This window comes from Lacerta agilis, chromosome 16 (genome assembly GCF_009819535.1).
Source record: "Lacerta agilis isolate rLacAgi1 chromosome 16, rLacAgi1.pri, whole genome shotgun sequence".
Classification (NCBI taxonomy): Eukaryota; Metazoa; Chordata; class Lepidosauria; order Squamata; family Lacertidae; genus Lacerta; species Lacerta agilis.
In genome coordinates, this window is record NC_046327.1 from 21,885,935 (window position 1) to 21,906,373 (window position 20,439).

The 20,439-nt window shown below is 42.2% G+C and overlaps 1 protein-coding gene across 3 annotated transcripts in view; it reads right to left on the bottom strand.

Moving 5' to 3' along the window:
* Positions 1 to 448: 448 nt before the first annotated feature.
* The window catches only part of TDRD7 (tudor domain containing 7), a 33,974-nt gene continuing 13,983 nt past the window's right edge, over positions 449 to 20,439 (bottom strand). For 2 of the 3 annotated variants that reach the window (XM_033172791.1, XM_033172792.1), the window contains exons 7-17: positions 17,867 to 18,438; positions 15,596 to 15,782; positions 14,816 to 14,927; positions 13,263 to 13,465; positions 13,039 to 13,173; positions 12,820 to 12,903; positions 10,556 to 10,690; positions 10,321 to 10,431; positions 6,278 to 6,753; positions 3,973 to 4,133; positions 449 to 2,055 (exon numbers count right to left, since the gene is read on the bottom strand). In XM_033172791.1, coding sequence (XP_033028682.1) covers positions 1,835 to 2,055; positions 3,973 to 4,133; positions 6,278 to 6,753; positions 10,321 to 10,431; positions 10,556 to 10,690; positions 12,820 to 12,903; positions 13,039 to 13,173; positions 13,263 to 13,465; positions 14,816 to 14,927; positions 15,596 to 15,782; positions 17,867 to 18,438 — 2,397 coding nt within the window. In that variant the 3' untranslated portion in view covers positions 449 to 1,834. The remainder of the gene's footprint in view (positions 2,056 to 3,972; positions 4,134 to 6,277; positions 6,754 to 10,320; positions 10,432 to 10,555; positions 10,691 to 12,819; positions 12,904 to 13,038; positions 13,174 to 13,262; positions 13,466 to 14,815; positions 14,928 to 15,595; positions 15,783 to 17,866; positions 18,439 to 20,439) is intronic. The other variant, XM_033172793.1, reaches the window with a different exon arrangement.

Below are 20,439 nucleotides of genomic sequence, written 5' to 3' on the forward strand. Positions count from 1 at the left end.
TGTTGTTGACCCCATTGATCTGAGTGTACTGTATATATTTTTACTGGAAAAGGAAAATTATCAGTGAAAGCATGATTTTTAATCTGCAAATGAGTTATATTTAATATCTGTTGGAAATCTATCTATATGACTTTTTGTGGTGCAGTTGATCCCGGGTTTAGATTTATTTATTTACTTATTCAACAGAGGGTTAAATGAGTTTTCATAGTTACATTATATTCTTAACATAGGGGAGTGGGTGGCGCTGTGGTCTAAACCACTGAGCCTCTTGGGCTTGCCAATCGGAAGGTCGGCGGTTCGAATCCCCACGATGGGGGCAATGATTGAATCAGGCTTGCTATAAAAAACAACACCGACTTCAGTGTGCTCTTCCATGCAATCCTATATTTAGGTAGAAATGAGAGGGGAAAGGTTGGGTGAAAAACACACACACACACACACCAAAGAATGTCTTGCAAAACCCAAGGTGCTTTATTGAAAACCAGACCCAAAGGTTTTAAAAAGGCGTCTGTGGGAAGAAAGGACCCAAAATTAAAACAGTGCAGTTCTATGTATGTCCAATCAGAATTAAGCCCCATTGAGTTACATGGGCCTTACTCAAGTAAACATTAGCAAAATGATTCCATGAAGCCAAGTTGGGGAGAGTTTTAATGAACAGCTTCTCCTCCCGATACTGGGCCAGGTTCCCTTTCCCTGCTCTACAGCTCCAAAATGTATTTATATATTTTATACATTACATTCCCAGCTCCACTGGGCTCCTCCCTCAGCAGTCATTCTGTCAACCTGCAGAGAGGGAGAGATGTGATTACAAGGCCTCTCCATCAGCTCTGATGAAAGACCAGCAACTTTTGATTCCCCCCCCCCATTCCAGCTGGTGATTACAAGAAAGAACTCTGCAACGAACTAGATAGTGCCAGAGTTTGGTTTTCTCCTGCTCCCTCCGAATCACTTTCCCTTTCATTTGTTTCTTAGAACGTATGTCTGAGGGTAGAGGCTGTCCTGTTATGGATATATGTAAGCCATGCTAGGAGCCTGATTTTCAAGTAATGAAATATACATCAATAGCCTGATAACCAGGCAATTATCCACCTTAACCGTGTGAGATGTAGACAGTTACCAGGAGCCACAGAGGCCACTGCATTCAGGTTATATAAATGGGCTTTGTAAGAAAGAGTTCAGGAAGGAGGTTGTTTCTGCATACTTTCTGTAACTACTATTGGCTGAACCAGGCTTATTAATTGGGATGGGGAAGAGCAAAATATATGGAGAGAAAGCAGTAGCGTGGATGTAGATGGAGACTGGTCATCCCTGCCCCAGCCTATCATTTTCAAGGGCCACTATTCTACAGAGTCGGGAATGTTCAAACTCAGTTTTAAAGGTTGATGGCATTTTACTGTGTGGTTTCCATAATCAAGATCACATCCTCAGGCACAGCCGTGATAATATGAATGTGTCTCATAAGGAATTAAGACCACTGGTTAATCTGATTTATTCAGTCTACACTGACTGTCAGCAGCACTTCCAAGGTTTTTCCTCAGATCCGCTCTTGGATCTTTTAAACGGGAGATGCCATTATAATAGGTTCACCACAAAGCAGATAAAGTTGTCTCGGGGGCTGCCACCTAGCGAGCTGATGAGAAGTTGTTACCTTTAGACTTAGCTCCTAGAAGGAAATTGTTCCAGTAGAATAAGTTAACAGAAATGTATTTATACAGTTAACATTCTAGCATTCAACAGTGCAAAAAATCCGAAGCAAAACCACAAATGGTCACAGCTATGTTAACATTCTTATTGCTGATATTAATGAAGGTTTTTGTTTTTGTTTTGTTAAGCATTAATTTGCCTTTGAAATCTCCATACAATATTGGGTCATAATATCATGAATCCAGATATCTGTGTCCTGTTGTGATGTGTCAACTAAGTAGACGACAGCCTTGCGCTCCCATGGATTAGCCCCATCGATAACTGCTTCTATCTGCGCCACCAAAGCTTTCTTCTCAACATGGTTTCGGAAGACTACTGAGGCCTCCTCAGACCACTGCTGGCCCTTTGTTCCTAGAGGAAAGCAGCACAAAAGCAAGTTAACATGTAACCACAGAACAGTGGTGTAAGTTGAAAGCTACTGGGCCTGCCTAGGCAGCAAGCCATGTGAAAGCTCATGATCTGGAGAGTTTGAAAGCAGTCAATTATGGCTTTGCTGTCAGTCACAGCTTTTCTATATAACTACACCTCATCATTTTACTTAATCCGAGCCTACATTAGGGAAAGTGGAAAAGTTGATTTAGAATCTATTTCCCAAATCACAAGAGCCTAAGAACATCCTCCTGGATCAGGCGAATGGCCCATCCATTCCTGCATCCTGTTCTCACAGAGGCCAACCAGATGTCTGTAGGAAGCCCACAAGCAGGACCTGAGTGCAGCAGCGGATGGTGAAGCCAATTCACAGTTCGTAGCTATAAGGGCAATGGCTCCACAGATGTGGCACTGACTCAAAGGAGGCCTGAAATGAAATACCCTTCTGAGGACAGCTGAAAGTAAAGGTAAAGGGGAAAAGATGAAGGATCCCTGGACAGTTAAGTCCAGTCAAAGGCGACTATGGGGTTGCGGCCCTGTACAGTGGTACCTTGGTTTAAGAGCAGCCCTGTTTACGAACTATTCAGTTTACGAACTCCGCAAAACCGGAAGTAGTGTCCCGATTTGCGAACTTTACCTCGGTCTACGAACGGAAGCCGAACGGTGGAAGGGCACCGGTGGCAGGAGGCCTCATTAGGGAAAGCGCGCCTCGGTAAGAACGGACTTCCGCAACTGATTAAGTTCGTAAACTGAGGTACCACTGTATAGCTTGGAACCCTGGTATCTAAAGGACCATCTTCTCCCATGTGAGCCATTTTGTCCAAGACCAATCAGGTGACACGCACCACAAGACATCAGGAGGGTAGTGACCAGGAAAAGGTTTTCTGCAGCAGGGGAGCCCTGTTCATGGAATTTCTTCCCCAAAGAGTTCACATATCGCCAAGGAATGATTTATTAAATACACACACGCACACACACTATACACGTACATACACAGCCTTTAACTTTATTACAAATTTAATTGTGAACATTCTGTTTCGATGCCTAGACTTTTACATATACTGTATTTTAATCATTTCAAAAATCCTATAATGCATCTTGGTAATTTATTTAAAAAAATTAATAGCAATAAAACAAGCAAGCTGGATGTAGCATGGACTTGCATCCACACACAAAAAGTATAACATTAGTAAGCCGAAACTTTGCTATGGGTTGACATTACAGGAATTGTACCACTCATCTCCGCCCTATGTGTCATGAAAGCCCTCTAGCGGCTTTTTCGCCAACTAGCATCTACTCTATTGTGAGAGCTCAGCAGCTGCCAAGAGGTGATTTAGATATATTTCACAAGACTCTTAAAGTATAAGCAGGAAACACCATCAAAGCATTCCTGACAGATGGCTGTCAAGCCTCTGCTTAAAGATCTCCAAAGAAGGAGACTCCACCACACTCCTTGGCAGCAAATTCCACTGTCGATTAGGGGTGTTGTTTTAATTACATCCATGACCATTATCTCAATGCTTTAGAATTTCACCTACTAGGGCTGGGCAATATCTGGTTTCAGCATTGCGATATCTCACCAGCTAAACATTGTGATATATCACATTGTCTGAAATAAGGATGGAGCTATGTAGAAGCATTTCCCCCCATTGTCACTTTTGCATAGCACACACCCGTACCCCTCCACCACGATTCGCAATATACTGCCAGTTCAAAAAATTTGAAACCAGTATCACAATATGGACTTCAACTGGTTTTGGATGATATTTTGCCCAGCCCTTACATACATCATGATTTGCGATATATTGCCAGGTCAAAAAAAATCATGAAACTATTATCAGGATATGGACTTCAAACCAGTTTTGGATGATATACTGCCCCGCCTCCTGCATCACCTACCTGCAAGCTGGGCTGTTATGGCCTGAAATGGCAGTTTTCGGAACATATCCTGCAGAGGCCTTACATTCTGGATGCCGACAAGCTCATGTTTACCATAGTCCAGCTCATAAACGGACACCAGCCCATTGGCCAACATTCCTCTTATTAGCACTCTGTGCCACCTAAGAAACAAAGGAGGCATTTGGAGAGTATACAGACACAAAGCATTTAAGATAAAGTGTCCAGTTTACCATCACTGCTAGTTTTACCGTGTTTTTATATTACGTTGGAAGCCCTCCAGAGTGGCTGCGGCAACCTAGTCAGATGGGCGGGTTATAAGTAATCAATTACTATTAATATAATTAAATGCCTTTTTAAATTTAACAAATCAAGAGTTGCTATGATACCTGTTGCACGCAGAGGACAAACAGGAGCTTTCTGAGACAGAGGGGCCCTGATTTTAATTAAAAGCAGGCACAAAATGTCACATGGGATCCTCGTATAAAGACAGGAAACCACACTACGATAGGGACAGGCCCCTCTCGCTCCATTCGGACATCTCAACGGCTGCTTGCACCCCCTAGAATGTACCCTACGAGCATGTATTAGTTTATTCATGCCGTTAAGAACTTCTTTTGTGGCTTCAGGAAGTCAAACCCCTTCTGTCCCGCTTCCAGAAGGGAAGGCTTAGCCCCACCTTGAGGAAGAGAGATTCTTTTTGCCCATCAGGTATATGGCAAGGTTGGTTCAGCAAGTACCAATACTTTTCTTTCTATTTGAGGGCTTTTGCTTCAGTTGGCATTTTATTCGCCTTCCAGGTCCGCTACTGCCTTGCAGTCTGAGCCGCTGTAGTTTCCTTCTCCCCACTGCACTCTTAATAATAATAATAATTTAAAAAATACATCCCCCCCAACTCCTGCAGAACTTCTGTCTGCTGGCAATGCCACTCTTCAAAGTCACACCCAAGCCAACTGTTCTTCCCACAGCTCATAATCCTTTCCCCAAAATCTCCAATTTAGCAATGCTGCACGTTTGGAGGAAGGGAATTGTGAGCAAGAGAACGTCCCAACTTCTGCTGGAATCACATAGAGGCCCTGGACCATTGCCTCACTGCTGTTTCTACTTCAGATGGATGTGGATTTCTATTCTATTCAGAAACCCACATGCTATATCATTTTATATTTTCCTATGGAACGGAGAATTATTGGTTTGTTTTTGTTCTTTTTATTATGTATTTTGTCTTTTTTTTATATTGTAATTTTATGTGGTAAACCGCCCTGAGGTATAGGGCAGTATACAAATCTTAATAACAACAACAGATTGTATATGGACAAATATAATGGTATTTGTAATGCATTTATAAAAATATAGTATCTTATAAATAAATGTATATGCATTAAAATAATTTCACTTACATACCTTTGCATTAGACATGTACATAATCAGTGTTTTCCCCATTCTTTTTGTATTTTAATACCCTTTTTTATTCCTTTCTTATTTTTTCACTTTATTTTGTTTAATTGAAATTATAGAAAAAGTATGCATACTGTGTGTGTGTGTGTGTGTGTGTGTGTGTGTATATAGTCGTACCTTGGTTTTCGAACAGAATGTGTTCCGGGAGTCCGTTCGACTCCTGGAACTGTTCGAAAACCAAAGCGCAGCCAATTGGAAGCTGCGCCGGACTTTCGGCTTCCGAAAAGCATTCAAAAACCAGAACACACACTTCTGGGTTTCGATCGTTTGGGAGCTGATTTGTTCGGGAGCCAAGGCATTCGGCCTCCAAGGTACCACTATATATATTCCCCAACATACTGATGTGTTTACTTCCTTTTTTTAAAAAACTCCAAACGTTATTGGTGAAAAGGGACACAGGTATTGTCCACAATGTTATGGCCCCCCCAAGAGGAAATAACATGTAGGAGTCAGGAATTAGTAGGGGCAAAGATGCACAAAGGTCTTCAGCTGAGGGAAACTGATGCAGAAAGAGGGAGAAGGGTGGAACTTGAATCAACAGAGCTAAATGCTATGGGCCAATATCCCCCTAGACAGCAAATGCTGAGGACAAACAGTAGGGGAGAGTTGTTGCCTTATGTGAGCATCCCAGACAGTTCTGGTTAGTCACTGTTGAGACCAGCCTTTCTCAACCTTGGGCGCCAAGATGCCCTTGAGCTACAACTCCCATCATTCCTGGCCACTGGGCCCAAGAAAGGCTGGTCTAAACAGATGGGATTGGGTCCAATACACAAAGACTGCTCTGAGATCCTTATGTACGCAGGGTTGCATCCAGGCCACTTCACTCATGCGCCATTGATGAAAAGCTACTTACATGTTTTTCACTTTAGCAGCATAGAGTTTGTTTTTTTCAACAGCGGTAGTTCCCTCATCCGCTTTGCTGTAGTATAAAAGCATCTCTTCCATCAGTACTTCCAGGTTGTGCATCTCTTGCCAAGGCTGGAGGACAAAGTAACCAGGATGGCAGGCCAAGGTGACAAACACATCCATCTGCTCCTGGGGTTTAGGCAACGGCAAAGGCGGAGGCATAGTCAAGGCTGTCCCAGCACTGCTGGCTTCTGGAGCACGTGGAGCAAAACCCTTCTTGGCACCTGAGCTTGCCGTCTCTGGTAAGTTCGTTTCCTCCTTTGCAGGGAGGGAGCTACTGGGAAAGGCACTCAAGAAGACGTCCTTCTGATGCTTCCACAAGTCTGCGTTAGTGATCCGCCTGTTAATACTACGATCTGGGTCTGCATAGCTCTTTGGCGTAAATAAATAGACGTGTGCAATCCTGTCATCCAGTTTGACCACCTTAAGAGTGGAGGAGGGAAGAAAGAGAGAGAACATTGCTACTAGCAAATTTACCCTTACTCAAAACAGTGGCAGGAAAAAGTTAACGCGTGAACTCTTGAACCATTAGAAACATCAACAAGAGTAGGCCATCAAACGAGGAAGTGCTACTGCTAAACACACATCAGGTTTGTGTCACTCTTCTTCTCTTTAAAATACTCAAAGCAACTTACAATAAAAATGGAACTTAATATTATATCTTAACTGAACCTGTGGTCTTCCAGATACTGCTAGATTCCCAATTCCATCAGTCCCAACCAGCATGCCCAATGGTCAAGGAAGACAAGCGTCTGGGTTAGCCGCGCCTGCATTACAGTAAATATAATGCTCAAAACCCTCCCACTGCTCTGCTCCCCCAATGATTTGACAGTACTGGTATGACATACAAATGTACATTGTTAAACAAATGCTATAAAAGGGGTTCTAATATTGACCATAGTAAATTTAAAGTCTACTGAAACATCACTTTCCTGAAGGAGAGTCTTCACCCTCATTGTTCAGCCAGGACACTGAGGTCCAACTCCAAGGGCCTTCTGGCGTTTCCCTCTCTGAGAGAAGTGAAATTACAGGGAACCAGGTAGAAGGCTTTTTCAGTAGTCACACCCACCCTGTGGAATGCCCTCCCAGCAGATATCAAATAGTTAAGCAACTATAACAACAAATTTCGTACATATCTGAAGGCAGCCCTGCTTCAGGAAGCTTTTAATGTTTGATTGTTTCCCTCTTTGCTTTGTTTTATTTGTATTTTTGTGGAAGCAACCCAGAGTGACTGGCACAACTCGGTCTGATGGGCGAGGCATAAATTTATTATTATTATTATTATTATTATTATTATTAGTAGTAGTAGTAGTAGTAGTAGTAGTAGTAATAGTAGTGCCCCATTAAAATGGGCTGGAAAAGAGCACTGGAATAAGATACCAGTTTTTACCCCAACACCATATCCCTGGATTATCAAATCATTTGCTCAGGGAAGCATTTTGAAGCCAATGCCTTTTCTCTTCTTGCCATAACCTCAAGACAAAATGGAAAATTCCCTCTCATATCAACACCAAAATCAAGACCAACAAGGAACTCCCAAAGTATAGTCAAACCTCGGCTCCCGAACACCTCCGTTTTGGAATGATTCGACTCCTGAACGCCGAAAACCCAGAAGTAAATGCTCTGGTTTTTGAAACTTTTTTCCAACTTTAATCATACTTTTCTGCTAGTATTCTGTTAGACCTGTTAGTGATTTACATAATTATAGACTTCTAAATATTTCAGAAATTTACTCCAATCAGCTTGAACCTGTTGATTAAAGATGGAGATATTGTAATAGGGGAAAAAAATTTGAGATTTAAGGGAAAGCGGACGAATGATGTAAAATAAGAAAACTAAAGTAGAGAAGGAGGGAAGTCAAAACTCGGCGGAGTTCTTGTAATATTGTAAAAACTGTATGTGACAAATGTGTGTTAAGTTTTGTTTATTTTTGAAAATAAAAAAATATATTTGCAAAAAAAGGGAAAAAAAAGAAACTTTTTTTCCAAAGCCGAATGTCCGACGGGGCTTCTGCTTGAGTGCAGAAAGCTCCTGCAACCAATCGGAAGCCGTGCCTTGTTGAACATTTCGGAAGCCGAATGGGCTTCCGGAACAGATTACGTCTGACAAGTGAGGTTTGACTGTACACAGCAAACAGTGTAGCGCTGCCTGTGTTTGGTTCTTGCAGACTGATTACCTTCCCAGAGCGTTTGTGAAGATCATTCACTGACCAGGCAGTATACACACTCATTCACTCGGATCTTAGTTTTATTCATTGGTAAGCACAGCCAGAGAGTAACTGAAGTAGCAAACCTCTGTCAATAGTAACATGGGCAGGAGTAGGAGGGAGAAGGGGCTCCAAGTAGGAGACAGGTCACAGGTCACTTGAGTGTTCAAAATGTGCTATATCTATTCTCAGAAAACCTTAAATAAATTCTGTGCAATTCAGTAGTATCCCCATATTGCAGGTGGAACAGGGTGAAGACTGAAAGAAGATAGGGCATCTAGAGAGAATGTGGCAAGTGGCGAGATTTAATCCCAGGACTTTCTTGCCCAGAGCTCAGTCTTTTCTACTATTCCAGCTTTCAAGTCAAAACCATACTTTCCAAGTCAGCTGTCATTAGACCCCCCCCCCCAATGGTACTCAAGTCCAGTTTGAGATGGAAGTGTGTTGCATGGCACGGGTTTAAAAATAATAATACGGGGACAGGGGGGGAAATCTGATCACTGTAAGCATGGTTTCTGAAAGATAAATTTCTTTCGACAGGCAGTTGTGAACCTCAGTGTTAGGGCTCCCCTACACCATGATGGCAACATCTTCAATTTGAAAACAGTATTACAGGGTGTAAAGGAAAACACTCAGGTGCCCAGGAGGAAAGCACATTCACAAAGAGAACAAAAGATGTGCAAAAATTCTGGGGAAATTCTCTAGCCTGCTCAAATCAGCAAAAAGGAAGAAGCCAAGGACTGCTTTGCTCCAACCTAAGTCTGCTGCTCTGCTTTTAACAGAGAAAAAGATGGACTCGGGTAACCCTTAGAGCACATCTATGGTTAACACTTGGCGTCAAAAAAAAATCTGCAGCAGAATCATATTGTAAATGTAATTGTTACATTACCACAATTCCTCCTGCTCTCATGAAGACCTGTGGGTCAGCTGTACATGACAATATCATATGGAGATATGGTGGCTACAAAAAGGAATTGCTCATCAACGTCCTTCATTTATGACTGCAACAAGCAAAGCACATAAACTAACAGTGGTAAAGTTTGGCTTTGCAAGAGACATTCAAGAACATCCTGCACCTTCTATCCATCATGATGGATAGAGAGATCAAAGCCAAAGATAGGCGTATTATTATGTATGCGACCGTCTCAGCAAGACTATTAATAGCTAAAAATTGGAAATCCCAAAAGGTACCTGATAAAGAGGATTGGCATATAAAAATGTTAACATATTATAATTTGGCATCCAAATATGAAGAGTTGAAAGGAATAAATGAGGTAGAGAGAGAGGATAATTGGAAGCCATTTAAAGAATATATGAATCGGTATGTTGAGAAGGCCGACCTCTTAGTAGAATACTAAAGACCCAAATAATTGATGTAAAGGATGCAATAATTGATGTAATAATTGATGTAAAGGATAAGGATATACAAGAAACAATAGAGCATGCAGATAGAGAAAAGATGACATTAATGCAGTAAGGAGAAGGTTGTGAAGTAACATGGGGAAGGGGAGAGGGTATTTAGGGAGGGTGGGGTAGGGGGAGGGAATTTAAGTGCGTTATAAGACTTATGATTATGTTTAGTTAAGCTTAGACAAGTTATGTGTGTTTATGTAACTTTTATGTGTTATTATTATTGTCTTTTTTCTTTTTCTTTTTTCCCATTATTATTATTATTATTATTATTCTTTTTTGTAAATATGGAATTTAAATAAAGTTTATTTTAATTTTTAAAAAAAGAACATCCTGCACCTTGAATTTTAAGCAACGAACAGGCGTATTTTTACCTTAATGCTGCAGTCAGGACAATTTAATACTGTGTCTCTCAGCCAAAGCACAGCATCTGGAGTCCACATGCCGATATTAAGAGGAAGGTCAGCCAAGCAGCATTTGGTTGCCTAAAACGATCATACAATATAATTACAATGATATTCAGGTTACATTGAAATGCACATGGGTAACAAGGATGATGTCTACACAGCAAGATCCTGGCAACAATCAGTGATTAACGAAAATTCATACCTGAGGTGGTATTGCAATGACTTCACGCAGAAACGTCGGGGGAATCTCTCTCAGCTCTACTACTTTTACAGATGCTACTGTTCCAGTATCCATAAACTGTACGTCAAGAGCCCGGCTACTATGAACACTGGTTATCTGCATCAAGGAAACAAAGCAAAATATGAGAATGGAGAAACCTATTTTAACACATAGAGTGGAATGTTGTGCTAAGGTTATCCTTCAGTCAGCAGAAGCATTTTTTCTTGCCAAGTAGAACCATCTCTCTTCTCTTCCCCGGCATACTCTTCTGAGGCTTCTCCTAACCCCTGGGAGCCAATTTTGGGGGAGTGCAGGGGAAAATCCCTGCTGAACTGATCCAGCCTGAAGTAACAGTGGCTGACAATTTTGGGTCTGAGGGTTGCATTCATCCTTGGCCAACCTTCCAGAGGCTGCATGCAACAGTGCGGTCACCCAACACTGCCGCATACACATTCTTGCAAGCACGCACAGAGGCCACACACACACTTATTCCCCACTGCTTTACCAACAAAACCAGTGGGGTCTTGGTGACCATAAAAATCTGTTTGGATGGGCTGGATCAGGCTCCTGGTCTGGGGTTAACAGCCCTGGTCTAAAAGGAAATATGTGTTGCCCGCTTTGAAAGCTCATTGTGAATGATCATGGCAGGAATGGTCCTTTTTAAGCAATTAGGCAGTGCAAGGACCATTATGCTGCCTAAGATTCACCAGACAATCTTGCACTGGTGCCAATTCCAGGGGGCCCTGGGTGCCTGGGGACCCACAATCTTTTCACTGTGGGTGCCCAGCCTTCACCTGCCACCTTACTTCTGGCTCTCCAGCGCCACCAGGGCCTCCATCACAGGGCCTCTGTTGGGGTCCACTACAGGCGCACTACAGTGGTGCTGGAGAGCAGCGGCAGCATGTGCACGCAACACAACGTCATGTGCACATGCCGCTGGGTACCCTGAGGCTGGGGCCTTAGTCAGCACCTCTGCAATCTTGTAAAACCAGACAGCGTAATGCATATTCAGATGGACTTTTAAAGCAGAGCTTTCCAAACTGTGTGTCGCAACACGTTAGTGTGTTAGCTGCAGTGTGTAGGTGTGTCATGCAAACATTCCCCATGCTCCTCTCGGGGCTGGAAAGGGGTTAGTTTAACCTCTGGTTGGCTAATAAAACTGAATGACTGTGTTGCAAAAGGATGCAAAACTGTGTCATGAAATGCTGCATGTCCAAAAAGTGTGTCACCAACTTGGAAAGTTTGGAAAGCTCTGGGATTAAAGCCTCTTATTAGCATAGAACTCTTTCCCATTGAAAGAGTTCAAGCCAGTGGTCTACACCAAGGATAAGGAACCTGTGACCCTCCAGGTGAACCCAACTCTCCTCATTAGCCATGTAGGCTGGGGCTGACATGGGCTGCAATCCAAGAACATCTTTTCAAAGTAAATAAATCCACCACAGTGCCGCATTTAGGTAAGTAAATGAGACAAAACCAGGGCACAACACAAAAAAGTCTCCCATGTAGATGCTGGCACAGCTGAATCCAACAACATCTACTGGTATGCCATTCAGAGCCTAGACTATGCAAGTCCCGCTTTGTGGTGAGCCATATATATATATATATATAGAGAGAGAGAGAGAGAGAGAGAGAGCAGCAAGCAAAAGATCAGCAAACATTTCACAACTAGTTTGCAGCTTTTATTTTGGTTCCATTCTACTTATTTCACTAGCTGCCAGTTTCTGAAATATTTAAGCTTGAAGCAGTTTTCACTCAATTAAAATGCTTTCGCATAATAATATGGGAAATGGGAGAGGCTGTTCCATCCCATGGCACTGTCAGGATTCTGTTTCACCAGAAACTGACCCATGAAAACCGCAACAAACTGTGCACTTATTGTTAACTAATGGCAGTGGCATTACTTAGAATCATAGAGTTGGAAGAGACCACAAGGGCCATCCAGTCCAACCCGCTGCCAAGCAGGAAACACCATCAAAGCATTCCTGACAGATGGCTGTCAAGCCTCCGCTTAAAGGCCTCCAAAGAAGGAGACTCCACCACACTCCTTGGCAGCAAATTCCACTGTTGAACAACTCTTACTGTCAGGAAGCTCTTACTTAAACTCATTAAATAGTACAAGGTAGCTAAAGCCCCAAATTTTATTCTAGAATTCAATGTACAAATAAGTAGCCCATTTAGAATATCAGAGAATTAAAATATTTGAACCTTTTTTGCAATTCATTTGTTAGTGACACCACATGCCCTACCTCCACACGTGCCCACTTTCCTTTACAGTTAAGCAGACAGATCTTGCCACAGTAGGGGAGCAATACCGAATGCTCTGCTACCTGCTGGAACAAAGAAGCAAAGCCTTTTTAAGTAGTCACAAAGTAGGAACCTTAGCATTCTTCATCTGTGAACAAAGGGGTTGTTAGGTGACTTTTGTGAATGTACAGTTGGCAACCAAAATTAAAAGCAAGATTCACCTTGTGGTGGAAGTAATTTTCCAGCTTCTGCAAAGCTTCAGAGAGTTTGGTCAGGCCCTTTGATGGCACCTGACAGTATAAAGTTCCATCCGAACAGACATTGGTTACTCGGACATTTGTATAGAGCGCATCTACCTGTTAAAAACAAAACATGCATTTGGGATGCTGCAGCTTAAGCGCTCTCAACTCATCTTACTGGTTTTACAAGCAGATGGAAACAGTACCTGAAGGCGAAGCTCAAGAGATTTATCACGAAGTGCCTTCAGGCAAGAAGCGTTGATGTTGACGTCATCCTCTCCTGAAGTATCGTACAGGATGACAAGGGGAATGTCATTTTTCTCTAGTATTTCGACAGCAAATATCTTGCCACAGGTTTGAGACTCCACCACTTTCACCATGACAGGGTCATCCGAGAAGGCTTCTAACCCTAAAGCAAGGCAGTCAAGAGGAGAGTGTAGGTTTTGCGGACATCTCTGAAAGAGATCTTATTGCATCAGCATGGCCGCTTGGACTATCATTGCTTATGGCAAAAATGGGGGAGCGTTCCACTTGTTTGGTGGACCTGATTTCTCAATGCTAATTTTGTCTATCTAATGTATACCATCACATGAGACTCCCTGCACCTTAGAGCTACTTGCTTTAAGCAAGTCTGTAACCCTTACTACTCTAAAAAATGTATTTGCATGCCTGTTGAAGGCAGAAGCCAGAAAGAAAGGTGGCCGATTAAGATTTCCAGTGGTTCAAGGCAGGGCTTCAGTATTCTTTTAAGACTTCCTCAGACCTAGCAAATCAGAATTATACAAAATATGTGAGAAATTACACACAGTAATTGACACATCATCAAAATGTTTGCAGGGATATAGGCTTGTATTTTAAAAGCAGAAACCACACTATGCTTCACGGGGGCTGTCATCTCCCCCACCACACAAAGAAGAAATTCCAATTTCAGCTTCCTAGTGGCTGTGCAGTCATTCTTGTCCCGTGCATCTTGTGCAATTGTTTTACTTTTAAAAACAACAACAAAACACTACTTATTACATTTATTTCTTGCCTTTCCTCCAATGAACTCAAAGCAACATACATAGTTCCTTCCCCTTTTATTCTCATAACAAACATGTGATGTAATTTCTCAGCCTAACCTACAATTAGCCAAAGTCACACAGGGAGCTTCATGGATGAGTAGGGATTTGAAACCATGCCTCCCCACTCTTAGTCCAACAGTCTAACCCAGCCTTTCTCAACCTTGGGTCCCCAGATGTTTTTGGCCTACAACTCCCATCATCCCTGACCACTGGTCCTGCTACCTAGGGATGATGGGAGTTGTAGGCAAAAAACACCTGGGGACCCAAGGTTGAGAAAGGCTGCTCTAACCGCTACATCACACTGGATACACCATTATTGTTTCCTGTCATGTCTGTTTGCAAAGTTCCATAAGCATTAAAATGCAACACCAAATAAGAACACGCACTTCTAAAAAATCCAGACGAGAATTTACTATACCAGTGGTTTGTTTTTGTTTTTTAAAAGACACACACCTTCCACTGGAGTAAGTACAAATTGCAAGGAAATACATTCACAGGGATGACCACCACTCATTATGCTGTTGCACCCTCTCTTTACTATAAAAGCTGCAAGATGGCACTGCCAGGTGAGGCAGTCCTTTACAATCCCAGCTGGCAATATTTGGAGTTAGCCACAGCCTTCCTTCCTTCTCCCAGTTTGTAGTACATTCAAACTGCTTCTGTAGTCATACTGAAGGCTAAGGCGCATCTCTTACCTGCTAGTTTGCATTTTGAAGCCTGGAACGGCAATGAATAGAATTGCTTGGCTAGTTTGCACACTCTGGTATTCTCAATGGTTTCACTAAAGCCATAATCAACGTAGCATACCTAGTGACGGAACAAAGACAGAAAGACAAAGGCATGTTATATAAGGAAGACTTATTCATTGGTCACATTACTGGTGCTACAACATGTTGGCCCTGTTCTCTTTACAGCCATAGTTCGTAGTTAACTGTAAATCCCCAAGGGAGAAATTCAGCAGTGCTAGATTTGCTCCAGCAATGCAAGCATTTATGCTTGTCTGATAGAGCCATTTGTTCTCCCTACTGTGCGCTGTTCCAGGGGTTTTCCTGACCCCCACAAAGCCAACAGGCTGGGAGGCGGAAGGAGTATTGCTTCATTAGTGGAAGTCCTTGGGCAGTGGGACTAATTAGCCGAATCTGGCCCTGAATATCCAAGATCCCTCCTTATAGCTCTCCAAGCAGTGAAAAATTGAAGTTTTGTTTTCATATTCGAGGCTGCCATCCTAAGCCATACGTACTATGAAATCACATGGAGATTCGCAACTTACAGTTGAGGCTGATGGAAGGGCACTTACCATGTTACTCATACAGAGAAATGTCCTTATTGCAGAAATCCTAAGCCTTCATTGGAGGCACAAAGAGCTTTTCCCCATATAAAGGACAAGTCACCCAAGCAGTGTTTAATTAGTTTCCGAGACCAGCACTTTCATCTGATTTTAACACTATTTTACTACAGAAACCTACTGCACTTGCCTTTATCCTATTGCCTTCTGTCGAAATAATCTGTGCACGCAGCCAAGTATCTTCTACTGCAGGCACAGCAACAACCTGCCCAACTTTGGGAGACTGTATCTGCAAACCTGAGGGGTTCCGACCATACCAATCCTTCATCTGCTCTTCCATTAATTCCTGGGCAGCAGAATAGTCTTTGCCCACATACCTACAGGATTTCAAGCAGAAATGATAGTTGGTATAAATCACAACAACAAAAGTGGCAACAAGTGCAAAAGTGTTTGCATAATCAAGGCGTTATGTAACATCTCCCCTCTACCCCAAAATAATTTTAAGGCAAAAAGGGTGTACAAACATATTAGTGCAGGCTGTGTGGAGGCTAGATTCTAAGAGTGCACACTTAACACAGTGGAATACATATACATGGTGTAGATATCAAGGCATAGTTTACATGCTTTTTTGTGCACAAGTGAGTTTTTTTAATGCCTTAGATCTCCTCTTAAACTGAAGTGTGTCATCCTACAACTTTCTTGCCTCTTGAAACAGGAATGTATGGAATTACATAACAGAGCATTAAAAAAGAAAAAAGGTCAAGGATCCCTGACAGTTAAGTCCAGTCACGAACGACTCTGGGGTTGCGGCGCTCATCTTGCCTTACTGGCCGAGGGAATCGACGTTTGTCCACAGACAGTTTTTCCAGGTCATGTGATCAGCATGACTAAGCCACTTCTGATGAAACCAGAGTAGCGCACAAAATTGCAGTTTACCTTCCCACTGGAGTGGTACCTATTTATCTACTTGCACTTTAACGTGCTTTCGAACTACTAAGAGCATAGGTTTGGGCAAATTCAATTTCAATGCAAGTCTGATCTTAATATTTATACTGCAAAGAGTAGAAAGATTTCACATATTCCCAATATTTACACCAACTCTGTTATTGCTGGGTTTTTTTTTTTAGAATAATATTCATAATTTGTCCAAGTGTTCAAAAGCAACATTACAGGCATGTAATGGACTCCATTGTTGATACAGTCAAACCTCGGTTCCTGAATGTCTCCATTATCGTACGTTTCACCTCCCGAACGCCAAAAACCCAGAAGTAAATGATCTGGTTTTCGAACATTTTTTGGAACCAAAACATCCGACGTGGCTTCCGCTTGCGTGCAAGACGCTCTTGCAACCAATCGGAAGCCGTGCTTCAGTTGTATGCCAAATTGTCCCAAGGTAAGAGTGGCTTATGACAATCTATCATCACAAGACTGCAAATCAACCGCATGTGGCAGACGCCTCGAAAGAGACACCTCTCTTCCTGGAAGACAAGAGCCAAGGCAGAGAGTGCAAATTAAGTGAATTAATGGCAGCTCTTGCTCTTTCACATACTTACTAGCTGATTGCTCTATCAAAACGTATTTGATTGCAACTCAGCAAAGCCTTTATGTAACTTACATGCACAATGCTTTGGCCGTGGAGCTTACATGCATATACTTTTTGTACCCTTTGTCTACATCTTGACAAGGTAGCGTGTGGGCACGCGAGGACAGCAAGCAAAATCACTTACTCAAATGCTAAGGATACAATTCTATACACACTTATTTGGAAACAAGTCCCACTGAACAAAGCAGAATTTACTTTTGAGTAAATATGCATGGTATTGAGCTCCAATAAATGTTGAGAAGAGATGGTAGTTGTTGAATAAAAAAAGATTCAACAAGTAAATTGTCCATGATGTCTGGTTGGTAAAGTCATAAATAATAATTTCACAACTGAACATATTCTAGATAGTTTTAGAGTGCCAAGAACACAACCTTGTACTCTTATGGGCTCAGTGGAGGATCCTGCCACAATATAGGAATGTGTCATCTACATCCTCAAATTTACTAGTCCCTAGGTCCAATAGGAAGTTCATACTTATTATGAACTTCCTACTGGACCAAGGGACTATTAAATACATGTGTCATTTGTAATGTTTAACCTCAGAAGCTGGCTTCTGGCCACTCTTTCATGAAGAAAAGGCTCCCTCGGTTAAGTTAAGAGATTTTAAGCTTAAACATGTTGATAACAAATGGAGTGTGCGCTCCAATACACACTGAATGAGACTTTGTTCTAAGCAGACATGCACAAGATGGTGCTGCGACAGCATATTTTTAAAGTGAACATCAGAGTGAATATTTAGGTTCTTCATTTTCTTAATCTGTTCTCCTACAACTGAATGGCTGGCGCACTGACAGTTAAAGAGATGACCCCATTGCACTACTACAGGAGTATTAGGGAAGACCGGGACAGTAATCTTACCTGACAACAACTTCATTTGTCGAGCTCAGTTCTACCACCAGCACAGATGGTGATGTTTCTGCTGGGATAATTAATGGAGGCACGGTCATGTTCTCCGAATACTCCTCTTGGGATGCGTGCTTGATCATGGTGGGATGCTGCTCAGCTGGTCTCGCTAGAACTTCATTTGCATGGGTTTTGTCAGTCACATTCTGGTTCTCGTCAGTGTGCTTTTTCGACTTTGCATAGAGAATGGCCTTTTTGGGGTTGCCAGATATGTAATCCACTGAACATATATCCGAGAGGGTGTCAAGACTTTTCAGAATATCCTGAGGTAATGGTGCTTTGTATGTGTCTTCATACACTTTGGGGAGAGCATTCGCCCAAAGGCCATTGGAATATTTTAACAAGATGGCAGCAATTTTCTGCTTGAAATCCTCCTGGGGCGCATCTGCTTTGGTCTCTACAGTCTGTCTTACTAAGGGGGGCTGAAGGCTTCCTTCTTGGCTTGAAACACCCTTCGCCAAAGGTTGTATTTTTGTAGCAGGGTAGAGGAATATATCCCTAAGGCCACCAGAACATACCTTCTCTGTCTTTTGAGAGAAAGCAGGAGGGTTACAAAAACAGCTACGTTACTGAATTGGAGCATTGCGGGCAATTCAAAAGTGGTTTCCACACGTGTCTGTAGATGGGCTATTTACTTCTAAGTACACTGACCGCCATCAGTTTTGACTAAACTTTTGTTTTCTCACCTCATCACATTCACTCACTCCTACATGAAACAGCTTTGTTTTTTGCAGCTGTACTAAAAACCATGTCAAATTTAGCACAGGTTTGATTGTTTGATCTCAACAGCAAAACATTTCTACTGTGCTTTTCCAACTGTGGCTGGATTTGATTTAGTTTTAGATCTCCAGGTAGTTTAAAGCAGGAATAATCTCACCCTTATGAAAGTAGGTGGGGCTCATGGTCAAGCACTGTTCAATTGCTCAAGATGTCCCTCTTACAAACCTTGCTTATCTTTGATTACTGAAAGCTTGCTGTTTTTCATACAGATGTTTACATGCAGGTCCTGCTACCCACCCTCTCACTATGTGAAAATTCACTTATCCAAACAAAGAATTATACCCAAACCTTGCAATACACTCACAGATTCAGCTATCCGAACATCCTGAGTATGCCCACTTCCTTGCCTGCGCTTTGCTGGACAGTAGCAGACATTTTCAGGAAGAAACCATGCAGGGGAGGGGGGGGGAGGGAGATTGAACAAATCAAGGAGTAGGAGAGATCGGAAAAATAAAATTTTCCTTTGTCTCTCTTCTGCTGGTTGGCTATAGCTGTTTCAGGAAGAAACCATGGAGAGAGAGCACAGGGAGAGATTGGACAAATCCCCAATTTAAAATGTTCCCATAGGAACTAATGGGAATTGTGGACTCATTATGCGAGTTATGAAGATTTCCTGGGAATGCATTGTGTTTGGGAAGTGGGACCTGCATGTATTTGGGTGTACAGTGGTGCCCCACTAGACGATTTTTTTTTCGTAGAGCGAATTTTTCGTCTAGCGAAGCGGCAATGGAGCGCGGAGGTTTTCGCGCTAAAAAACAACAACACAATTTCGTCTTGCGAAGCAGCCCCATTGACATTTTCGTCTTGCGGGGCAGCTTCTGCTAGACGAATGCTGTTCGTCTAGCGAGTTTTTCGTCTAGCGGGGCACCACTGTATATGAGCAGATGTTTGGAATATGTGAAAGTGTGCTTAGGCTTGTGCTAAGATGCTCACATATTTTGAGAACTGAGAACCATTCAGTATGGCTAGAGACTGATGAAAGAAAATAGCTTATCTGCATTCCACCAAAACTGGCTGGTATGTCAACATGCTGATACATTAATTATAAATAACATTTCTGATATCCATTTAAGAGTATAATGGCAAATGTAAGAGCAGAAAGCCATATCTGTGTTCAAATATGCATTCTGATTAGCATTTTTAAATGAAATCTACCTTTATTGCATGCAAAATGGAAAAGCACTCAAAATGAACAGTCTGAAATTGGCTTCCAGTAGATCCAAGGTAGTCAACACGGGTGATTTTATAGCTTTCGGACTACAAGGCCTATCAGCCACAGTCAGGATTGCCAATGGCCAGAAACAACCAGGGTTGATGGGAGAAGATGTCTACAATAACTGTAGGCACCACAATGTCTACCCCTGCTGCAGATTATAGGCTAGTGCTATTTTTGGATTACCATATTCCCAGGAGCAGCATTAGATATGCTGGAAAAGCAAGTAAGGATGCATTTTTTAAAAAAACAAATAAAAAATATAACACGATTTATTCAATTAATGCCTCCTTTCCAAATGTACTTTTTAAAAATCAACTGTCCATACTGAGTGGCTATAACCATTAACTTAGCATGCAACTGAAACTGACTTCAGGCATTCAAGTCACACAAATAATTGCATGGAGCAGGAGAGCAGGAGCACAACTTCTGCTCTCTCTCCCCCCCCCCCACCTCCCAAGTCCACATGGGCGTCCAAATTATCTGCACTGGTTTTCCTTGTGGAGTACAACCCTTCACAATCGTGACGACACAC